Source organism: Triturus cristatus, chromosome 12 (assembly GCF_964204655.1).
Source record: "Triturus cristatus chromosome 12, aTriCri1.1, whole genome shotgun sequence".
NCBI lineage: Eukaryota > Metazoa > Chordata > Amphibia > Caudata > Salamandridae > Triturus > Triturus cristatus.
Window position 1 is genome coordinate 809,885,892 of NC_140595.1, and position 25,003 is coordinate 809,910,894.

The following is a 25,003-nucleotide window of genomic DNA, read 5'->3' on the forward strand; positions in this document are numbered from 1 at the left end:
ATGGGCCGGCCGAAAGCCTGCTTGTTGTGGTACTCAAGTTGGTTTCCTCCACGAAAGAACATATGCAGTCCGGTACATGATCCTCAAGTATCTTTGCCAGGTAGGGAAGCATAGAGATATGACTGTCATTTTATAAGATAGATGGATCGTTGCCGATTTAATTCAGTAGAGGGACAACTATCGCATCCTTAAAGGTGGTAGGGGCTCAGCAACCGCTTAAGGACTTGTTGAGAAGGGATAGGGTGAGATCAGGGAAGTGAGAAAAGACAATATTTAGGTCCTCAGGGGGGCAGAGATCATTTGGAGAGCCTGATTACACTTTACTCAAGAGGTCCATAAGATGTGCCTTGCTAGTGGCGTGCAGATCAGACATTATGGTTGAGTTAGTCTGTTGTAGATGTAGCCGAAGGTGAAGGACTAGAGAGGATACTGGCTTTGATGTTGGTAATCTTATCAATAAAGAGAGAATTAAAAGCCTCTCATTCAAAAAAGGATTTATTGTAGGAGTCACTCTCAGGTTTGGACAGTAAGGCTACAATTTTGAAGATTTCCTTGGACATATTAGCTGACTTAGTAATTTTGTGTAAGAAGGCGGAGTTGTCGTGTATAATGAGCCTTTTGCATTGTTTGAGAAGTCTCGGGTAAATTGGCCGAGTAGTTTTCCCGGCAATTGCGTTTAGCATGGCGCAGTTCTAATTTGGCTGACTTTAAATCCTCAGAGAACCATTTTAAAGCATTGTGGCTCCTTGGAGCTGACTCCAAAGAGGAGCATGAATATCGCTAGCATCTGTCAATTTTGCGATTCCTTCCTCAAGTGTCGGACCTGCCAATTGTTGGGCAAAGGAGTTTGCCTAGGAGCTGCAAAAGGAATCCGTATTGACCCATCATTGATTTCTAGAGAGACTACCAGCACCTGATTGAGACTTGGACAGGGTCATGCAAAATTGCTTACATTTTGAAGAACAGTAAAGGCAATTCAAAGGAAGCAAAAAGAATGAAATGCATCCTTGGGGAACTGGTGGTTGTTACACATAGATAAGACCAAGTCGTGTGCGGCTGCATATACAGCACCTGTACAGGCAGAGTACAAAGTCCTGCTTCAACAGTAAACTGTGCTGGCACAAACTCGGGTACTGTCAAAAGTAGCATGCATACATTTCTTTGGGAATGTTGGCATCAGAGGAGACTGAATAGGTGAATGGTGCAGGGCTGATCTTAGTACTCATCCCTTTTGAGAACTCCAAACAAGATTTTGGAAATCTGTGGATACCGGGTTCTCTCTGACTCAATTCACCCAGAGGTGATCCAGTTCACATTGTGGTACCTTACTAATCTTTTTGTGATAGTGAAACCTACTTCCCAGGCCTTGCAATGCTTCTGATTAACTACATATCTGGAATCCAAATACTACTGATGGTGCTAGCAAGAAACTGTGGGTAGAAGTTGTTGGACCTGTCAGCCCTAGGGTGGTCTCCCCATCTATTTTTGATCGTGCCTCATTTTTTTCCACCCTCATTTTTATGTTGGACCTAGGTCTCCGGGCGCCTTTTCATTGCCAACCAGTGTTAAGGTGCAGGTGCTCCCTTCTCCCAAGATGGCTGCCACAGGCCCCTGCTACTGCGGAGTGGTCTTTACTAGTAGCACCCTAGCTGCCAGGAGCTGGCCGGAACCCCACAACAATGTTGCGACACCAGCCCGCCTTTTTTGTCCCATAGGTAGAATGGGGAAGCTCCTGGAATATGCTGGAACCTTCTAGAAGAGAGGTGGGGTTTTTACTTTTGCCGCCTTGGATAGAGGTCACCTGACCTAGGGATACATAAGTGATGGAAGGAAACATTTTCTGGTCAGTTGGCCAGTGGGAGTAAAGCAGACCTGGGGAAAATCCACGCAGGAGTGTAGGCGGTAGGGCCTAGCCAGGGACTTATGCCTCTGAAAGTGACAGGACTTGGGTACTGCCTTTTGAGTGAGGGATCCTGTACAGCCCACTGATCTAGCCCAGTGATAGGAGAACCCAGGGGCCATCTGCTATGCTTGACTAGGAAGGAACTAGTCACCAACTCAGTCCCTAACCCCCCAGGAACAGAACCCCCCCCCCCCCCAAGGGCGCCAGTGACATCTGCGCCGCAAGAACTGAATGCTGAAACTTCATGCCAGAACTGAATGCTGAAACTTCATGCCAGAACTGAATGCTGAAACTTCATGCCAGAACTGAATGCTGAAACTTCATGCCAGAACTGGATGCTGAAACTTCATGCCAGAACTGGATGCTGAAACTTCATGCCAGAACTGGATGCTGAAACTTCATGCCAGAACTGAATGCTGAAACTTCATGCCAGAACTGAATGCTGAAACTTTATGCAAGAGCGGAATGCTGAAACTTTATGCAAGAGCGGAATGCTGAAACTTCATGCCAGAACTGAATGCTGAAACCGATCGCTGAAACGGCATGACAAAACTGAATGCTGAAACTTCATGTTACGATTGAATGCTGAAGTGCTGGGGATCAACCAGGTATTAGCGCTGTGACCCCTGCGCTCCCTGACCTGGCCTGAGATTCCCTGCATCCATCCACGTGGAGCGCCGAGCGCTCCCGCTTAATTTGCCCCACCCCCCTGACGCGGGGACCAGAGCGCGCTCAGCACGTGGCCCGGAGGCCGGAAGCTTGCGCCATCATCGCATCAAGGCCCGCGGAGAAGCCCGGGGCCCCATCGCTGCCGTCGCAGCTACGGGCGAAGGTGTGAGAGGCCGTGGCCGGCCCCCGTCGCTGAAGCATCGACTGCGGAGTCCGGAGCGGTGTCGGAAGCCCCAGGATGCCGAGATCAAGGTAACCCTCGGGGGCTGGGAGGTAGCGTGGCCGAGTGGAGGCCGGAGAACTCAACCCCCCTGCTCCCCGGGAGGCGTGGGACGGGCCCGGTGCGCCCCCTACAGACCGGGAGCGGCACCGCACCCTACGACACTCTCCCCCCCCCCCCCCCCCCCCCCCCCCCGCGGGAGTCCCCCCCCCCCCCCCCCCCCCGTTCACCGGAGACTCTGACACCCCTCCGAGGGAGTGCCCCTTCCTTAGAGACTGCTGCTTATCAGTGGACCGCCTACTTGAGGCTTGTCAAGTACGAGTAGCGCTGTGTTCTGAAGTTCTCCTCTGAAGCGCCTCCGGCTTGATCCTCACGAGTAGCGCTGTATTCTTAAGCTCTGCACACAAGTGCTTAAGGCCTAATTATTACGAGTAGCGCTGTGTTCCTAAGCTCTGCTCTGAAGGGCCTCATACTTGATTATCACGAGTAGCGCTGTATACTTAAGTTCTACTCTGTGTGTAATGTTTAATTCTTACGAGTAGCGCTGTGTTCCTAAGCTCTGCTCTAAAGTGCCCAATGCTGGATCATTACGAGTAGCGCTGTGTTCTTGAGTCCTGCCCTGAAGGGCTTAGTGTCTGATTATTACGATTAGCGCTGGATCCTCAAGTTCTGCGCTTAAGCACTAGTAGTCTTCCATGTGTGGCGCTACATTTTCCAGCCCTATTTCAAAGCGCTGATAATCGCTAGATCCTGCGCAAGGTACCCACGGCAGGTTGAAACGCTAGTGGTGGGAGGGGCGCAGCAAACTGGTTAACCGCTGTGTTCACCGTTCCCCCCCCCCAGGTTCGCCAGGTATTGCAAATGGAACTATGATGAGTTGCTGATGAATCTGACGCTAGTGTATTCAGGTACTGCATATTGCATCATCATGAACTGCTGGTGAATCTGACGCTAATGTATTCCGGTACTGTCTAGGGCACCATGATGAAATGCTGGTGAATCTACTATGAATGTATTCAAGTAATGCCCATTGCCATCTCATGAACTGCATTTGCATATAACTGCTTAGATAAAACATGTTTGATTTTCACTGAACCTACTGTGTGGCGTCCACTATTGTGTGCGTTTCCTGCTTCAGGGGATGTGTGTGTTGTATGGTCGCTTTACACTTAAGCCTTCGGGTGCCCAACCGCTCGAGTCACGTTACCCCCTTAGGGCCCGGTGACACCAGGTTTTACAGAAGTGATATGAGCGATTGTACTGCTCTGGGGCTGTATTGAGTTGCACTTACAATGTGCTGGCACCTTTACCGATATCTGCAAAATTAGTGATACGTCGGCGGATGCATTGCTTTCTGTGAAAGGGTTAAGCTTTGATTTCCAACTTATAAGTCAATAATGTAGCTTAGTTGTATAACGACAGGACAGGTTAAGGGAGGGCGTGTAGACGGCCAGAGGGAGTGGAGTGAAAGTTTTGTGAGGAGTAATGGTAAGCAGATTGTCTAGAGTTGAATGAATGAATTATTGGTGATCACCCCAAGCCTGTGTTACTTTCTTAGTTGCTTGAGATGTTTGCTGGCACTAAGGGGAAGGTTGAAAGAGGCAAGTTGTGGTGTTGCGCTTCCCAGTCCCTGAATGATTGATTTGTGATTCTCTGGTAGTTGCAGGCTGGTCCTGGGCTGAATGGCAACCTCCTTCTGGTTTACCTGACCCCCTGTTTGTGATAGTTACACCTGTGGTCTAAAATGTGGCTGCGGGAATTGCATTATCTGTCCTGTCCTTTTTTTGTAGGAAGGGCTTAGTGTACCATCTTATTCAGTCCTACCAACGCGTGCCCGGCAATGCTATGGTTCGAGGCTTCAGAGTCAATTACAACCGCCATGTACTGACCATGGATGATCTAGGCACACTTTATGGACAGAATTGGCTCAACGACCAGGTATAAAATCACCTATATATTCCTGCAAGTGCTCTACTTCTTCATTGCCTATTTGTTTTGTTTTTTTAATTGGTGGCCCTAACCAATATCTGTATCCCTTTCCCAGGTTATGAACATGTATGGAGACCTAGTGATGGACAGTGTGTCTGACAAGGTGAGATTTGTTTAGACTGAACTGAACATGCTTTTGAATTGTCAAAAGGGCAAAAAAAACTGGTCCTCCTATCGCATCCAGAAATTGTGGGATATGATCAAGACTAGACTGCAGCTTAATTTTTCAGAGATGTTCAGTGTCTCCTAGCATTGGCTTAACTTTGGTTTTGCAGCATGAATCCTTTTCTGGATTCACATACTGTGCATTATTTTGCCATCTAGTGGTTGGGTATTCTGGGTCGTTGTTGACCCCCGTTTTGTGCTCGGTCCATCCCTTTTTGTGACGTCATGTGGTGCCCCGGAAGTCCATGTGTGTGGTAGCTATCTTCATATTATTATTCTACTGTTTGGTGTGGAAGCAAGGGAAGGGACTTCAGATTTGTTTGTACGAAATCCCAGAAAGTTTTGGGAATTTTAGCTGAAAGAACCATTCTACATCGATTGGCAAGGCACCATAGAAGGAGAGAAACCTCCGGCCACCTTTCACCATCTGTGGTCCCTGTCAGAGCAGCAACCAAGCAGATGGACCGAAACAAGACAAGATAGGGGCCATGGAGAATACCCCTTTGAAGTTTTGCCCTAATTGCCACCACAAATTTGCTGAATGCATTCCACATGTCTGTAACCTCTGCCTGCCTAGGGATCATAAGCATCAGGACTGCGAGGCCTGCACTGTATTGTTTTCAAAATCTCTCAAGGCCCAAAGTAAGCAGAGGGAAGAGCACCATGCACCTATGTTCGGCAGCCAGAAACAACAGGTATCGCTGAAGGACTTGGGCCTCGAAAGCGATGACGACTAGCAGGGGGCTGCTGCGGAATCAACAAACTAAGAATCTGAGGCCGAAATCCTCAAGGGGTACGCCGATAAGAGGCATACCGTTAAAAAAAGATCACCAAGGACTTTGAAAAACAAAAGTTGTGAAGGTAATAAAGACAGCTCACCCCTCAGATACCAAATTCCTCAAAAAGACGGTGCAAAAGGCAGCCCAAGCATTGAAGGCTATGACCGAGGGTCAACTGTGGCTGAAAGAATCCCACGGAACCCATGCCAGGGATACCGATGAGGGGAAAACATCGAAAACGTGTCAAACGAGAGGCGTTGAAGGATAAGACCATACCTTAGGTGGCAGAATCCACCACACCAAAGAAGAGGATCGCCTCGGCTTCTGACACCAAAAGGGCCCTCGAGGTGGAGATAAAAAAACGCCTGGAGGAAATAATGGTGGCACTTCAACATAAGGAGTTTGAGGCGCTAAAGAATACAGAATTTCTTCAAAACCCTCCAGCACCTCAGAGGCCGAGGAAGATCATATCCTCAAAGCTCCGGCAATACCCGAATATCATGAAGAGGAAGTAGAGGAAGAACTCTACATTCCAGAAGAAGAGGAAGCTACAGGAACCTTCGAGGAAGAGTGGAACGACCTTGACACTGAGAGATCTGTAGCTATCCCTCGAAGGCTCTTCCACCAGCCTTTTACAGCAGACTCATCAAAAGAGCAGCTGATACTTTCGGGGTCCTCTTAGAGGAGGAGACAGACTCCTATTTTCTCCTAAAAACATTATCATCCACGAAAGGTAGACAATACTGTCCTTTGCTACCAAGCATTCTTGATCAGGGCAAGGAGGCTTTCAAGGAGCCTGCCTCAGCAAAGGGAGGAACAAAGGGTAGAAAAGAAATACAAACCCTCCACAAAAGACCCAAAATGCATTCAAAGGAACGCATTGGCTGACTCGATCATTGTTACAACAGCAAGGAGGAGGACCAAAGCTCATTCCTCCACTGGCCCACCTCCAGAAGGGGAAAGTAAGAGAATGGACATGGTGGGGAGGAAGATGGAAAGGGAGGCAGCAACTCAATGGCACATTGTGAACTCGAATGCCCTCCTCGATAGATATGGCCGTCAACAATGGGACGACATTGAGGAAATAATGAACAAACTCCCCGAGGAGGATAAAAGACCAAAATCCATCATACATGAGGGAAAGAAACCTAGCAAACACCTGCCTGAAATCAGATTTATACACAGTGATACAGCCAGTAGACAAATGTGCACAGGTGCAACACTAAGAAGGCACGCCTGGCCCAGAATCTCAGGCTTCAAACAGGAAGTACAAGCCTCCATAATCAATTGGCCCTTCACAGGAGATCCCTTATTTGGAAATGAAGTAGATTAGTCCCATCAACAAATAAAGGATGGCAATGAAACGGCCAAAGTTATGGTGAGCCCTACAATATAGGGGCATCTTCAAAAGGTGAGGATTTAACCTCAGAAGACACACAGGAGGGGGGAAGGGAGAGAGTCTTCTCAACATGGCAACAGCCAGCGCAAGGCAACGAATACCAGTCCGGAAACCAAGCTTTGCAGCAGCGACCTAAGCAGTCCTTGCGTGACAGAGTAAGAGCCAGGGTAAAACCCTCCAGAGGGGCAGGAGCAAACTCCAAGTGACTTGCCCACGAGGGAAAACCCCCACAAAACACCAGTGGGAGGCAGACTAGCGCATTACCCACAACAATGGGAAAATATAACTACAGACAATTGGATTTTAAATGTGGTACCCCATCGCTATTGTATAGAACTAACAAAGAAACCTCCTCCAAAGACAAAAGGTTCCAAAGAACAGTACTCTTAAATTGAAGGAGGAAATAAAGGAACTCCTGGAAAAGCAAGCAATGGAGAGAGTACCAACAAAGGCAATTACTTCCCTTATTTCTTAGTATCAAAGCAAAATTTCACATTATGTTTCTTAAACAAATTCATTCGCACGCAGCATTTCAAGATGGCAACACTACAAGAAGGAATCCCACAACTACAAAAAGGGACTACATGCCAGCAATAGACTTAAGACTCCTATCTGCACATCCCCATGAGTCAAGCACACAAAAGATACCTCTGGTTCATCCAAAAGGGCACATTCTATCAATTCAAGGTATTTTCCTGTGGAATAAAAATCCGCACCAAATGTTTTCACAAATGGCTTAGCTGCAGTAGCAGCACCCCTAAGAAGGAGGGGAATCCACGTCTATCCCTATGTAGATAACTGGTTGAAAGCACGTTTGAAACAAAGATGTTCTCATCCAGGGGATACTCCTCAAAGTCATAATCTATGAATAATCCCCGCCCATGTGCGGGATCCCGGAGCATATAGAAAAAAAACATATATGTATATATATATATGTATATGTATATGTGTGTGTGTGTGTGAGAAAACGTATACATGCAGCCGAAAATGTTTCAAACATGGTTATGCTGTAAATTACATAGGTTTGCATAGCAGTGCCCCCTAACCCATAAGGAAACAAGCATTTGCAATGCAATAGGTCTCGCATTATAAAAGTGTGAGCAGTTGGCATTGTTAATAATAATGCAACACTAGCTATTGGCATTGTAAATGATAATGCCATTTATTTATGTGTTTGTTTTATAAAATAGATTAAAAAGGCATTGTCATGAACAATGTCAATAGCTGAAACTTTTGCAAATGCGAGACCTATTGCATTGCAAATGCTTGTTTCAGTACAGCAGGCTTTTTAAAAAGTTTTAGTCACTACTCAAAATGAAATCCATTTTATCAGCATTGCCAGTGCTCCTTTATGTTTAATGCCCTAAATGAAACACCATGTTCTAAGCAGATTGCTAAACAGCATCTCCAGCCCCGATCACAATGTCTCACTTCATGTTGGACAGTGGGCATCCTGTTTTTATGCAGTGCCAAGACGGGGTGAACTAATGCACAGACTGAGGTCTGTCAGCCTCCGAGGCTCAAAGCATTCCTTGCAACAGTCCGCTGTGTCAAGGTATTGCCATGTGTACAGCACACACTCCGCTACAACAAGGGGTTTCAAAGTTGGGGGTGACTTCACAAACTTTCCCAAGGTGTTCATCGTGTTTGATGACAGCGTATTTATGCTGACAGCCAGAAAACGGTTTGTGGTTGTGTGTGTGTGGCTGTGTGTGGGTGTTGTGATTGTGTGTGTAGTAGTGTGTGTGTTGTGGTTGCGTGTGTAGTTGTGGTTGTGTGTGTGGATGTGTGTTTCTGTTATTGTGTGTGCTTGTGTGTGTGGTTGTGTTTGTGTGTGTGGTTGTGTGTGTGGGTGTGGTTGGGTGTGTGTGGTTGTGGTCGTGTGTGGTTGTGTGTGGTTTTGTGGTTGTGTTTGTGGTTTTGTGGTTGTGTGTGTGGTTGTGTGTTTGTGTTATTGTGTGTTTGTGTTATTGTGTGTGTGTGTGGTTGTGTGTTTGTGTTATTGTGGGTGTGTGTGGTTGTGTGTGTGTGGTTGTGTGGTTGTGTGTGTGTGTGGTTGTGTGTGTGTGTGTGTGTGGTTGTGTGTGTGTGTGGTTGTGTGTGTGTGTGGTGGTGTGTGTGTGGTGGTGTGTGTGTGGTTGAGTGTGGTTGTGGTTGAGTGTGGTTGTGGTTGGTTGTGTTGTGGTTGGGTGTGTGTTTTATGTGTGTTATTGTGTGTGTGGTTTTATGTGTGTGGCTGTGGGGTTTGTGTGTGGTGGTGTGGTGGTGTGTGTGGTTGTGTGTGTTTGTAAGTGGTTGTGTTTGTGGTTTTGTGTGTGGTTCTGTGGTTGTGTGCTGTTGTGGTTGTGTGCTGTTGTGGTTGTGTGTGTAGTTGTGGTTGTGTGTGGTTGTGTGTTTGTGTTATTGTGTGTGTGTGTGCTTGTGGTTGTGTGTGTGGGTGTGGGGGGGGGGTGGGTTGTGGTTGTGTGTGTTGTGGTTGTGTGTGTGTTTGTGTTATTGTGTGTGTGGTTATGTGTTTGTGTTGTGTGTGGTTGTGTGGTGGGGTTTGTGTGTGTATGGTTTTGTGTGTGGGGTTTGTGTGTGTGGTTGTGGGGTTTGTGTGTGTGGTTGTGGGGTTTGTGTGTGTGGTTGTGGGGTTTGTGTGTGGTTGTGGGGTTTGTGGGTGGTTGTGGGGTTTGTGGGTGGTTGTGGGTGGTTGTGTGTGTGAGTGGTTGTGGTTGTGGTTGTGTGTGTGAGTGGTGTGTGTGTGGGTGGTTGTGTGGGTGTGTGGTTGTGTGGGTGTGTGTGGTTGTGTGGTTGTGTGGGTGTGTGGTTGTGTGTGTGTGGTTGTGTGTGTGTGTGGTTGTGTGTGTGTGTGTGGTTGTGTGTGGTTGTGTGTGTGTGTGGTTGTGTGTGGTTGTGTGTGTGGTTGGTTGTGTGTGTGGTTGGTTGTGTGTGTGGTTGTGTTTGTGTTATTGTGTGTGTGGTTATGTGTTTGTGTTATTGTGTGTGTGGTTATGTGTTTGTGTTAGTGTGTGGTTATGTGTTTGTGTTAGTGTGTGGTTCTCTGTGTGGTTGTGTGTGTGGTTGTGTGTGTGGTTGTGTGTGTGTGTGTGGTTGTGTGTGTGTGTGTGTGGTTGTGTGTGTGTGTGTGTGGTTGTGTGTGTGTGTGTGGTTGTGTGTGTGTGTGTGGTTGTGTGTGTGTGTGTGTGTGGTTTTGTGTGTGTGTGTGTGTGTGGTTGTGTGTGGTTGTGTGTGGTTGTGTGTGTGCGGTTGTGTGTGTGCGTGCAATCCTAATCAAAACACAATGGCACAGACTTTAGTTTCATTAAACCTGAGGAACCGTACATAAGAGATGAAGAATTCTTATCGGTAACGGACCCACTAGGCCTCCAGTCAAGTAATAGTGGTCATGAACGTTATAAATTAAAAACAACGAAACGGAAAAATTAACAATCTCATCACTCACCCACTTGAGGGTCTCAGAAGGAGCCTAGATCCCGCTTGGACTCAGAATCTCTCAGGTGCAACAAAGCCCCTTTGGTACAGAAAGATAGGGTGGATAACCCTGGCTCAGTGGTTAACAACGAAAAGTCCACCTTTGACACACCATTCATGAATTTACAGATACAGAACTGGTGGTCGGTCATTGACACCACACTAACAACCATGGGCTAGGTGGCAATGGTGCATGCTGACTAAATGGACTCTCAGATTGTAATATTACAGTCCCTGGCAAAGAACGTGAAGAAGATAGAATCGCGACTGGATAATCTAAATTCTTTCATAATGAACGCCCAGTTACAGACTGACAAGGAGCGGTGTTATTGCTCACTTCTCCTCGAAAAAATCTCTGCATTCCCTGAAATAAATGTCGAATCTTCTCAGAGAATATAAAGTAACATACATCATAACAGCAATGAAAGGCCCCTTCCCCGTTCCTCATCAAAAAGTTGACCAAATACGGTTTTTGGTGTCAGTTCCCCCGGGGCACAAGCAGGCATCCACTTCTGTCAGGACAGCTGATCGGAGCAAAAAAGACAGAAGTGGATGCCTGCTTGTGCCCTGGGGGGACTGACCAAAAAAAAAACACACAAAGGGAAACCAGGGATATCCAAGGATAAATATGAAGAAATCGCCAAATGGGTGGTGACGCGGATGTCAAAAACCACGCACAATAATGGAGGTGGACAAAGAGGGTGAGAGCCGTTCTCCGTCTGAAGCAGACCGCTCTGATGCTGGAGAGGACGAAGCGCATGAGCCCCGCAGACACTGCGCAGACTCCGCGTACATTTTAAGAATGGAAGGCATAGACGAGAAAGCGGATGAAGGAAGGATGAAAAAAGTAAGGAAGGTTGTAAAGAAGGAAGGGAGGAGAGCAAAGGCTATACGGTGAAGGCAGATTAAAAGGAGAGGAAGGTAGAGAAAGGGTAGGAAAGTAAGAAGCAACAAGTGGCGTTGAAGGTGAATCAATTAAAACAGTTGGTGTGCCGGCAGAGGAGGCTGGGTCTGCGCAGCAAAGCCGCGAAAGTGATCGTGATCAAAGCGGCCGAGAAAGTGAAAGTAAGCAGTGCAAGCGCACGCCCGCGCACATGCACTGTAGCTCTAGGCTGGCCTGGTAGCACTTTTTGAAGCCCATATACAAAATGTCTCTTCGAGCCTTTGGCTCGCGAGACCTAAAAAGGAAGCACCAAGCCAATTGTAACACAGCACTGCTTTATTGCCATAAAGCAAACTTGTAATTGTAGGCATTCGCCTGTAGGCTGCAGTAGAGTATAAAGAAACAAGGAAAACTGACACCTTGCCTTTAAGGCATTAGAGTAGGGGGACCGTGCCTTTAAGACCTGCAGGAGATCCCCTGCTCCCATGATGCACTACAGGTGGCAGTTGGGCCAGTTCTTTTTTCCGGCTCCTTCTGTGAGGATCCTGGAGCTTGAGCTCTTCAGTCTTTGACTGAAAGTTTTGAAAATTTGATTTTTTTTTCTCTAAAATTTCGACAGCTTCTGGCTCCTGAAGGCATTTTCTACTGGTGTACTGTAAAATTTCGAAATTTTTCCAGTCAGTATGCCTCCTTTATTTAGGAAATGCCCTTCTTGTGGAAATAAGATGGCACTGGCAGACCCACACTCGGTGTGTATCGTGTGTTTGCCATCTAAACACACTCCTGACCGGTGCCCCCACTGCCAGAAGTTCTCCAAGCGCACTCTGAGGGACAGAGAGCGCATCAAGTTACATGCCCAGCTGGAGAAGGAAAGAAGCCGTCGTGAGGACGCTCATTCTTCTTCTAGACCACCTTCTTCAGCTACCCAGGCTCAAACGGCGACATACCACCTCTCCTGACTCCAGGAAGACCAAGGTTGCACGTGATTCGTCGTCGACGTCGAAGGTACCGTCAACACACAAGAGGACGACTTTGGCATCAAGAGGATCATCTCACCGTCGAGATTCTGCGCCGCGTAGAAGTAAGTCGGCGTCGAGGCGCAGTCCTTCGGGCTCGAAGGCTGCTAGTCCGGTGACATCTGGACTGTCTCCGTCGACGCCGAGGCTTCTGTCGACGTCGAGACACTCTCCGCCGCCCTCGGAGTTCGGCGTCGAGAGGCGGCGACGTACGTTTCGCCGCGAGTGGGTCGCTCTACATCCAGACAAACCCCCACTTGGCGCCATGGAAGGTCGGCGTCGAGGTCACCAGGTCGACGTCGGGGACGGTTGACGTCGAAGTCCTCCGGTCGACGTCAGGTACCGGGGCGAAGGCGATCAGCGTCTATGTCTCCGCAACGCCGTCGGCGTTCAGCGTCGAGACCGCCGTCTAGGTCTGAACACCAGACTCAACACTTGGCACCTATGGTGACGCAAACGACGTCGAGGGGGTCGACGTCTAAGGATAAAGGCGCAGTGCCTGCGGAGAGAAGAGTCACTTCAGAAGAGCTGTCATCGTCTCCAGGCCTGCACATCGTGCAGATCTCTGGAGAGGTCGCCTAAGGCTCAAGAGAGGTTCGGACTGTCACTTCGCTGGCTGGAGGATGTGGGCGCTGGCACATGTAGGAGTCCGGGATCGGAATACTCCCGCACGTATTCTCCATCCCGCATCTCTCCGCGTCAGGAGTAAGTCTCCTCGAGGGAGTCCGAGGCCTCCTTTCCCACGTCGGTCTCATTCCAGGGACCGTCGATCCACGCACAAACAGCCAAGATCTCCGTCAAAGCACAGGTCACGGTCCAGGGCTCACCACAGCGACCGCCCCCACAAGAGGCGATGCAGCAAATCGTATACTGGCTCTTCATCTACAAGGTCCTCGGTCCGGGACTACTCTCCGACCTGCTCTTCTACACCTCCTTCTAGAGTGTCCCCGGTGGATGACATCACCACTTTCTCCGACGTCCTGGGTAGAGGTGCGCAAAAACTGAATATCACATTGCACACCCCTCTGGCACCCACTTCAGTCATCTTTGATACATTGCATCACTGGTCAGCACCCAGACCTCTGCTACCTTTGGTGCCAGGATTGTTGGAACCAGCCATGGCCACGTTCCTTGCTACGGTGGGCGCGGTGCCGTCCCGAATAGCGAAGAAGTACAAGGCCCCTGCGGAGGATCCCTTATTCTTGAGGGCGGACCCGCCAGCGGACTCAGTGATCGTGGCGGCGGCCATGAAAGCTAACTCTGCCTCGGTGTCATCTTCTGTCCCCCCTGAGAAAGACAGCAAGCTGATGGACTCTTAGGGCAGAAAGATGTGCAGCACCTCTGCCTCGCACATGAAGGTGGCTAGCTCTTCAGCCCTGCTAGGGCGATATGATCATTCTTTGTGGGATTCCCTTACAAGGTTCGCTGAAAAATTGCCGAGAGGACCGGCAGGATTTCACAAATTCTCCAGGAAGGCGGGCTGGTAGCCAACCGAATCATCAGCGCGGCTGCCGATGCCTCGGATCTCGCCGCGCATGGCTACTCGCAGGGCGTCTGTTCACGCAATCTGCCTTGCGGAGGCTAACGGGCCTCAAGCCTGATGCGCAGAAGAGGATTCTCAATCTCCCCTTTAACGGGTCGTCTTTGTTTGGGGCGCACGCAGACGACCAGATGAGCAAGATGAAGGCGGAGTTGGACACTGTTAAGGCTGTGGGGCTGGAAAAGCGCAAGGAGTTCCATAAGCGCTTTCGTCAGGGCGACAAGCGTGCATTTCATCAGCGCGTTCAAACACCCCAATGGTCCTACCAAAATCAAGAGGTCCCAGTTCCAGCAAAGGGGCCGCGGCAGAGGAAGGGGACATGCGAAACAGCAGCAGTCCTCCACCAAGCAGCCTTCAAAGCAGTGAGTTCTTACTTCCTCCGCGCTCGTTCGCCACTCCGGTAGGAGGAAGTATCAGTGTTCACCTGGCAGCGTGGGAAGCAATTACAAAAGACAGATGGGTGCTGAATATTGGGCAGCATGGCTACTTGCTGCGGTTCAAGTCTCCCCCTCCGCAGATACCACCACGGAGGCAGGCACTCCCTCAAATCCAAAAACGACTTTTACAGGACGAAGTGGCCACACTCCTTTCCAAGAACGCCATGGAGGAAGTTCCACCTGGGCAGAGAAATCAAGGAGTGTACTCCCGGTATTTTCTGGTTCCAAAACGAGAAGCGGTCAAGGAGTACAGACCCATTCTCGATCTCCGGCTCCTGAACGGATTTGTCAGAAAAGAAAAATTCCGAATGCTGGCCCTGCTCCAGATCTTCCCGCATCTCCACCAGGGGGACTGGATGTGTGCCATCGACCTTCAGGATGCTTACTTTCATATCCCTGTATCAGTGAAGCATCAAATTTCTCAGATTTCAGGTCTCTCGTCGGCAAAAGAGTCCTGCCATTCGGCCTCAAATCCGCTCCACGAACATTCTCAAAGTGTATGGCGGAAGTGGCTGCCTTCCTCTGCAAGCGAAAGATATTAGTCTACCCTTATCTGGAAGACTGGCTCCTGAAAAGTTCAACGCCGGATCGTCTCCGGAGTCATCTATCATTTTGCCTCCGGCTGCTACGATCACTGGGTCTACAGGTACATTAAAGAAGTCGGTCCTCAATCCCACTCAGCGGATTCACTACCTGGGTGCTTCTCTTGACTCCGCAAAGGCAAGCGTGTGTCTTTTGGAGGAGAGGTTATCATCCATGCTTCACAAATGCCGCAAGCTTCTCAACACCGCATTTCCCACAGCCAGGCAAGCGTCTTCTCTTCTGGGGTCGATGGCTTCGTGCATTTACATTGTACCCAATGCACGTTTTCACATGCGACCTCTGCAACAAGACCTAGAGGATCAGTGGTCACAGAGGTCTGGCCGATGGGACGATCTTCTCTCCCTTCACCAAGCAGCCAAAGACTCCATCAGGTGGTGGATGAAACGCTCCCATCTACTTCACGGCGTTCCTTTCCATCAAGCGCCACCGACACAGACAGTGGTAACGGATGCCTCCATGCAGGGCTGGGGTGCTCATATGGGCCAGCTTCAAGTACAAGGTCTCTGGTCCGATGTCGAGCAGAGTTATCACATCAAACTTCTTGGAGCTCCGAGCGGTTCATCTCGCGCTCAAATCCCTGTACCCATCCCTCCACACCAACCATGTGCAGGTTCAGACAGACAACACCACGACTATGTTCTATCTGAACAAGCAAGGAGGCACCAGATCTCGAGTGCTGTCGCTGGAGGCTCAGTCCATCTGGAGATGGCTTCTGGCGAGAGGCCTGTCGATCATCGCTGTCCACCTGCCAGGGAACCTGAACGTGCAGGCAGACGGCCTCAGCAGAGACTTCGTCGAAGCGCACGACTGGATGCTCAACGAAGACGATGCTCAAGAGATCTTCCGGCTGTGGGGAGTACCGCACATCGATCTCTTTGCAGACGCGACAAACACGAAATGCCCCGTCTTCGCCTCCAGGTTCCCCCAACGGGGGTCTCAGGGGAGCGCTCTTTTGATCAGCTGGTCCAGGACATTGCTATACGCTTTTCCTCCTCTCCCCCTCATCCCAGCTGTGATACAGAAGTTCTACAGGGCCAGGACTCGGATGATCCTAATAGCCCCGGAGTGGCCCCGCCAATGGTGGTACCCGGACCTACTCCAGCTGTCGGAGGTGCCACACCGGAGGTTGCCTTGCCTTCTGGACTTGTTGACCAAGGACAATGGGAGAGTGTTCCATCCCAACCTCCCCTCCCTCCGGTTGACAGCATGGCTCCTGAATTCGTCCAGTATGGACATTTAGATCTTCCACCGGACTGTATGAACATCCTCCGAGAAGCGAAAAGACCCTCTACCAGGAAGTCTTATGGCTTCAAGTGGAAGAGATTCTGTATTTGGTGCAGGGATAACGCCCTTGATCCGATCCGGGGTCAAGAACAGGTTATCCTCCCCTACTTACTGTACTTGGCGAAGTCTGGGTTAAAATATTCTTCCATCAGAGTCCATTTAGCTGCGATCACAGCTTATAGGAAATCTCCTACCCAGACCTCATTCTTCCAGATGCCAATGGTTAAGGATTTCTTAGAGGGGCTTAAGAAAGTATTTCCACCAGTGAGGTCTCCTTCCCCCTCCTGGGAACTCAACATTGTACTCTCTAAGCTGATGGGGGTCTCCTTTCGAACCTATCCATAAGGCATCCTTGCAACACCTGACCTGGAAGGCTGCCTTCTTGGTGGCCATCACTTCTGCCCGCAGGGTGAGCGAGATTCAGGCCCTCTGCTGCAAGGAACCTTACACGGTTTTCCATGCTAATAGAGTGGTGCTCCGTACTCATCCGAGCTTTCTGCCCACATTAATCAGGTGATCACGTTGCCCACCTTTTTCCCTCAGCCAACCACTCCCCCGGAGAGAGCCTTACATTCTCTTGATCTCCGGAGGGTTTTGAAATTTTATCTGGCTAAGACTCCCTCACTTGGAAAGTCCGACAGGCTCTTTGTTAATTACGGGCCCACTAACACAGGGCTGGCTGCTTCCAAGAGGTCCATTTCTCGATGGATTGTCTCCTGTATAGCCTTGGCTTACCAACTGTCCCATAAGGTTTTGCAGGGTAGACCTAGAGCACACTCTACTCGAGGGAAGGCTTCGACTGTAGCTCTCCTTCGCAACGTTCCCATGTCTGAGATTTGCAAAGCGGCTACATGGCGCTCAGTGCATACTTTTTACGCGCCATTATTGCCTAGATTCAGACGCACAGGCCGACGCCCAGGTGGGGCAGGCTTCTTTGAGGAACTTGTTTGCATGACGGTTATGTTATGTGATGTGACTGCAAGTCTTAAATGCTATAATGCTCGTCCGCGAGACTTTGGGTATGGGCTTGCTACTCTATTCATAGATTATGACTATTGATGAGTGTCCCCTGGATGAGAAGGATTAGTTACTTACCTGTAATCCTAGTTCTCATCCAGGGGTATACTCATCAAAGTCATAAGCGATCCACCCACCTCCCCGGACGAGCATTGTTCTCCTTAAGGTATTGTTTCTGGAATTCAGATATGTTCAGGTGCGAATGCACCGCCAAAAAGAACTGGCCCAACTGCCACCTGTAGTGCATCATGGGAGCAGGGGGTCTCCTGCAGGTCTTAAAGGCACGGTCCCCCTACTCTAATGCCTTAAAGGCAAGGTGTCAGTTTTCCTTGTTTCTTTATACTCTACTGCAGCCTACAGACGAATGCCTACAATTACGAGTTTGCTTTATGGCAATAAAGCAGTGCTGTGTTACAATTGGCTTGGTGCTTCCTTTTTTCCTTATGGGTTAGGGGGCACTGCTATGCAAACCTATGTAATTTACAGCATTACCATGTTTGAAACATTTTAGGCTGCATGTATGTTTTCACATGTATGTTTTTTTTCTATATGCTCCGGGATCCCGCACATGGGTGGGGATTATTCATAGATTATGACTTTGAGTATACCCCTGGATGAGAACTAGGATTACAGGTAAGTAACTAATCCTTACACACACGTTCAACAGGTGATCGCAACGCTAAAAGGATTGGGTTTCTCAATTAAACCTTACCAAAATCAAAACGGGAAAAAATATTCCAAGGAGCAAGATTAAACTCCAAAAAGGCACTGTCATAACCGACCCAAAGGAGGATACAAGCAATCAGAGCAAACTCTCCTCTACCAGAAGAGACAGTGAGGACATCATGAAACTAATGGGCATGATGGCATCATGCATCCCCTTCATTACTCAAGCACGTCTACACTTGCACCGTCAACAGGAATGGCTGTGCAACAGTTGGTCACAAACCACAGGGAGTTGGGAGGATCTAGTGGTTGTAACAAACGGGGTACAGAAGGAGATAGTGATGGGCATCCAAGAACATAACCGGCAGACCATTCAAATCACCAACTCCCTCAGTGACCATCACAACAGATGCGTCCCACAAGGGTTGGAGAGAGCATTCAGGAAACCTTAAGATACGGTGTCAATGGAACTATGCCATAAAACATCTTCGTAGAGATGAAGACTGTTTCTGGTACTAAAAGCATTCCAAGCCCACATAGCGGGGAAGACAGTATTGATCCAAACGGGCAATACTACAGCATTTTTGCTCAGCAATTGTGAAAGAGCAAAATCATTTACCCTAACCAAGCTATCTCCGGAAATATGGCAATGGGCTATACCAAAGAGAATCAGTCCGCAGACCATTCACCTACCAAGGAAGGACAACACAGACTCAGATCAGCAGGCAGAACAGCAGCTCACACTTATGGGAGAAAAAGCAAAGGAGTCTGCAAAAGGTATTCAGCTTCTGGGGGACTCATTAATAGACCTATTCGCAGCATGCCAATTCTTTGCCTCCAGGTTTCAACATTACCTATCAAAGTGGAATGACCTGTCACTAAACTGGTCAGGGACATTTGCATTTGCTTTTCCTCCAATTCCTCTACTACAAAAGGTACTGCAGAAAACCAGACAACCAGGAACAAACCTAATTCTCATAGCCCTAAATGGGCAAGGCAAATCTGGTACTCAAGCCTACTCTAACTGACCTGGGGCAGATTATCAAATTCTAGGCAGAAAAGGACCTTCTCACAATGCCAATGTATTAAGTATTTCACCCGGAGCCAGCAACACTCAGCCTAGCGGCCTGGCGCCTGAGTACATGAAGTTTGGATGTTTGAACTTACCTCAAAGAACAATGGAGATACTAAAAGAGGCAAGAAAGCCAGCCACGAGACTGTGGAAACAATACCTAATGTGGTGTACGTCGAACAATACCCTAAACTCAATATCTACACAGGAAACAGTGCTAATATATCTTACTCACTTGCTAGACAAAATCAATTATTCAAAGCGCACTTGGCAGTGATTGTAGCGTACACAATGGGAGCATCATGTGAATTTTTTTTTTGTATCACGAGTCATCAGAAAGTTCCTAGAAGGTTCCAAGAGAATTACATCCCCAAGGAGGCCTCCTGTCCCTATGTGAATCTTAAACACAGTTCTAACACAGCTGGTGACAGAACTTTTCACGCCCATGCACAAAGCAGAACTCCGGTAAAGACTGCATATGTAATGGCTGTAAAATCTCTATGGAGAGTAAGTGAACTACAAGCATTAACTATTGAACTATACATGCAAATCCACAAGGGCAAAACTGTCCTAAGGACCAACCCTCAGTTCCTACCTAAGGTAGTAAGCAAATTCACATGAATCAAAGCATTCAGCAAGCAGTCTTCTTCAAAAACTCAAACACGACTAGAAAGAAGCCTTCATACCCTGTATGTAAGAAGAGCCTTACTATATCTACATGAGCAATACCATTCCGTAAAGGGAATCAATTGTTCATCTTACTTGAAATCCAACAAAGCTGCACCTGTGACAAAGGGACAATTGCACATTGGATTGTAGAAGCAATTCAGATTATACTATTCCTAGGTGGAAAAAAACATTAAACTTCCGCCCAAGAGCTCGCTCAACAAGGAAAAAAAAGGGGGCAACCCTAGCCTTTATGGCCAATGTGCCAGTTGACGCTATGTGCAGCCGCTACCGTGGCATCTCCACACGCCTTTCAAAAAGCATTGTTGTGTGGATAAACAGATACAAGGAAGCTCAGGTGGGACAAAGTACTTCAACACCTGTTCAGAAAGTCTTCCACTACTTACCCCAACCATTCCATGGAAGGGGAAACCACGACATAATCTAATGCACAGCATGTGAATCCAGAAAAGGATTCCTGCTGCAAAACGAAATAGTTACTTACCAGTAGGAGTAGTTTTGCAGCTTGAAGAGTTTTCGGGATTCACATGCGACCCACCTACTACCCAAAGATGAGGAAAGCAAACCGGTGGGAGAAAAATCATGTAAAAGAAGAAAGAACTCCATACAAGAAAAGTAAAGACATACCCTTATTTACAAAAGATGGATAAAGAAAGAATCAGAAGATGGCTACCACACATCAGAACTTCCGTGGCGCCGTCTGACATCACACAAGGGGTTGACCTAGCACCAAAAGGTGGACGATGCCCATGGAAAAAATAAACTAACCATTCTTTACCCAACCACTAGATGACCGAATAATGCATCGCATGTGAATCCAGAAAACTCTTCCATCTGCAAAACTACTCCTATTGGTAAGTAACCATTTTGACCACGAGGTCTTATTTTTGTTCCAGCATGTAGGCATCTGCAGCTCACCCCTGCTTCGTTGTCTGCACAGTTCAGCTCTGATTTATTGTCTGCACCTTTGGACAATTGAATGATGGGTACCATGCTGGTAAAAGTTCAGAAAAGAACTAGTGGAGTTCCAAGGCATGCTGGTGATATGTCCACCTCGCACACGTTTCATGTTAAACTAGCAACTATGCACACTGGCTGCTGGGGCATACCTTATATGTTCCCCAGTAACCTACACACTGATACTTGGTCAGTGTCTTGCATGTGCCCTGCCAACTCAGAAAACATACTGTGGTGCCTGGGCCATACCTTGTATGTTCTCCAGTTTCCCAACACCCATACACAATGGTGTTTGGGTCATATCTCTCATAAGCTCTTCTAAATCAAAAACCATTCACTGTGGCTCCTAGGTCATACACCGCTTATTTCCCCCATCTGCTCCATGACCTCTTAATTCATATTTGCTTATTATGTTGGCAGTCAGTAAACGATGGTCCAGAATGCATTGTGTACCACTGAGACCTTATACAACACCATTGTTTACACTGCACAATGTTATCGTTGCATAATTGAGTGAGCTTAGCAAGGTCTCAGGAATTCCCAAAAAGACTACCACTTTGCTAATAACCCTGAAGACCAAATTCATGTGTAACTTTGGTCAAGGCAATGTACGTCTGTCTCCAGTCTGGTTGGCCATCTTTACCTGGTTTTGTGCACCCATGGAAACTTTCTCCAGAACACAGTGCAGTCCTCATCTGCCCTGTGGCTCACCACCGTGAGTTGAAACTCTTCTACACCACTGTTCCAGATGGACTGTTCTTTTAACCATAGCCCTCCATACACTAATAAAATGATAGACATTTCACTTGGAAAATAGGATGCAATCCATACAAAAATATTGGAGTTTCACACAGTGTTTGACTTTTCGGTTGTCAACGCCATTTTAAAGGTTTTGCCGCTTCTTTTCTGCCCATAAATCTCTCAATGAGGATTGTGCTGCTGACCACAGTGCCAAACATTGAGCCATCCTGTAGTATTTTTTTCATGCATCACAACTTCGATTTCACTACGAACAGTTGCTTTTGTGGAACAAAGAAGGAAGAGCATCTCATGATTGAGTGGTGCTGGGATTTTGGAATAGTCAGTGAACTGCTGCACGATTCTTCAGTCAGCTATTTGTCTCAAAGTGGGTCAGTATGTGAGGCTTCAGTAGCCCCAGAATTGCTCATCTTACAACACTTTTTAGTTAAGCAGTAGCATCACCACCTCAAAGCTTACACCATCTTCTGCCTCTGGCAGAGGAGACTGTTAAGTGTCTGGATTCCCTATTCTTTGGGAAGTGGTGCACTATACAAATACGAGCAGTACCACTGCAGCCATTGGCCTGCAGAAGCATATAGTAAGAGACCATAAGTAAGAGGCCAGAAGTTAGTTACCTGTAACTTCAACTCCAGCCACCAATTTTTAGGTCTCGCCTAGCGTGGCAGCGCATGCGTTGCTCGCTGGGCGATATTTATTATTAGAGGACTTTCAGAAGAGGGCTTGAAGCCCCGCCCCTCATTTCCATTGACTGGCATCACTGTTTATGCTTAACTTTGGCCTGCCATTGATGAGTTTCTTGGGTTCACGCCCTTTCGCCTCCGATCCGGACTCAGTGGCCTGCTTTGCTGCTGTCGCAAAGCACTTTCTTATCTTTATGGGGCCATGTGTTTCTAATTAGAAACGCATGGCCCCATAAAGACAAGAGATCCCCATGCTCCGGCTGCAGTGTGGTCCTCTTTCATTTAGTATATATCTGTATGCAATGACAGAAGCAGCAAAATACAAGTTGCCGTACACGACCACCAGCTAGGCTCCGTTTAATGGCGCTGTGCGTCTTTATCTCCACGTCTGTCCAGCTGCAGGGTTGACTGTGGCGTTCCAACCAGAACTGCAGAATTTCGAATTTGAGAACCATGATTGAATCTGTGTGATTCTGGGCATATCCCTTCTCCCTGTGCCTCAAAACATGAATGTGATCTTGTGTAATTTAAACGGTGCTCATGCACAGTGATCCAATATCTTTGTGTGGAGTTTGCTCTATATAAAACTGCAATAAACGCTACTCCATCATGGTTTTATATTTGTTTTCAGCTTGTTGGTTGGCCTGCTGGCGTTGCCTTCCATCCTGGCTAATCCTGCTTGTAGGAGCGTGCGCAGAGCTCTGGGCCTCTGTGGGAACTGACCTGCACCAAAATTGACTCTGTGTCTCCGTTAGTTGTCCTAGTCCCCCACAGATGCAGGGGCACAGCCGGCTAGGGTACGCTTTTATTGCCAGTGTTGTGTGTGCCGCGTGATCACAAGTGCGTCAGGAGCTGTGGTCCCTGCTGGGTTCCAGCCTCCTACAGGTGAAAGCCAGGGCTTTAAGTGGGCCGGGTCCTGCCAGTGCTCTGCACGGTCAGTTCTATAAAGCAGTTGCCAAACCGGGTCTCTATCGGGCTCTCCATTTTTGCCATCGGTGTGAAAAAAAAAATATATATATATCTTACCTCTGCAGCAATGCCACTCGTCACTGCTTTTGCGGTAGCTTCAAGGAGACTCGCTATAGTACTTTTAATCATCATTTCAGAACGGAAGCATTTTCAGTGTTATATACAAGGAAGCCGTAGTTGTTGCTAATTTATCTTACACAAACAACCATTGGCAAAGCCAATAGCCCTGGCTTGTTGTAGGTGTAATGTTACTTGCTTTATCAGTATTATATATCTGTATGCAATGACAGAAGCAGCAAAATACAATTTGTCGTACACGACCACCAGCAAGGCTCCGTTTAATGGCGCTGTGCGTCTTTATCTCCACGTCTGTCCAGCTGCAGGGTTGACTGTGGCGTTACAACCAGAACTGCAGGATTTGGGAACCATGATTGAATCTTGGCGTGCTCAAAATCCTTTGATTCTGGGCACTTCTCCCTGTGCCTCAAAACATGAATGTGATCTTGTGTAATTTCACCGGGGCTCATGCACAGTGATCCAATATCTTTGTGTGGAGTTCGCACTATATAAAACTGCAATAAACGCTACTCCATCATGGTTTTACATTTGTTTTCATCTTGTTACTAAAAGGATTCGAGCGAAATGCTGCGCATGGGCGGCCTGCTGTGCCACTTCTTTTCAATCTCCTAGTACTTGGGCCTGCTCCTCAGGCGTCTCTCCCGGCCCCAGCTGTACGACGAACCTCTTGTGAGCCTGCGCAAGCAGCCGCTCTTCCTCGCACTTTTCAGGTTACTGCTGCTGCACTTTGACCCCAGGGAGCACTTCAGCTGCATGCTGCAGATCCTCGCTACCCCACTGCCGGGATCTTTAATGGTGCACTCGTGTGTGCCCCCGACCGAGGCTAACGGAGGGCACCTTGGCCCCAGCAGTGCAGCAGTTTGTATTTCTCGAAAGCGTTTGCCTCAGTTAACTGCAAACCTGAAGCACTCTTCAAAATTTCAGCACGCTATTTATTTGCAGTCTGCACCCATTATTGTGTGCCACTGTGCTTGTGAAAATTAACAAAGCAGTGCTTTCTTTTAGCTACATAAATAAATAAAAACATTCCGATTTTGAAATGCCACGGTCACTTTATTTTCAGGCGCCATTTACGGGTGCTTTTTGTTGTAAATGTTTTGTGTTTAATGCACGATTCATTTATAGCCTGTAAAATGTATTGCTCAATGTCTCTCATTTTTGTATTGGAATGAGGGGAAAATGACCTAATTGGTGCTAGGGCTGTTTCAGAGGTCTCCCTTCTGTTACTCTCCCCCCCCCCCCCCCCCCCCCCCCACCTCCTCCTCTGTGCTTTTATGGCTCTCTCGCCAGTGTGCCTCTCTGCTCCGTGCACTTATCCCACATGACGGACCTGGCATGCTGTCCTGCTCCTCTGTATTCTTTCTGCTCGGCCACACTTTTCACACACAACAGCTATTTATTTTCTCACATGAGCGCCTGCCGAGCTGGGACACTTTGCTTCGCTAGGTGGCTCTTTTCCATAAATGAGCTCCCTGCTGAAATTTATGGCTGCGTCTGCTACTCCACCCTCCTGCAGTGAGCCATTAGACTTCACATGTAATGTCACCAGGGCAGTGTCATAAACCCAGCACACTAGCAGATCAAGACTTTGTATTTAGATTACTGTGCACTTTGTATGTCTGAGTTCTGATCCTATTTCAAGAAACATGTTTAGAGTTTGCATTTTTAAACATTTGAAATGCTGCTGAAGCTTCATTCATTAAATCTGCATTCACCACCTAAATTATGTTAGTTATTTCTTTTCCAAGTCA

General features: G+C 47.9%; 1 protein-coding gene across 2 annotated transcripts in view; it reads left to right on the plus strand.

Moving 5' to 3' along the window:
* Positions 1-25,003, plus strand: part of SENP3 (SUMO specific peptidase 3) — a 253,052-nt gene that overhangs the window by 88,299 nt on the left and 139,750 nt on the right. For both annotated transcript variants that reach the window (XM_085639232.1, XM_085639231.1), the window contains exons 5-6: positions 4,583-4,730; positions 4,837-4,884. In XM_085639232.1, coding sequence (XP_085495358.1) covers positions 4,583-4,730; positions 4,837-4,884 — 196 coding nt within the window. The remainder of the gene's footprint in view (positions 1-4,582; positions 4,731-4,836; positions 4,885-25,003) is intronic.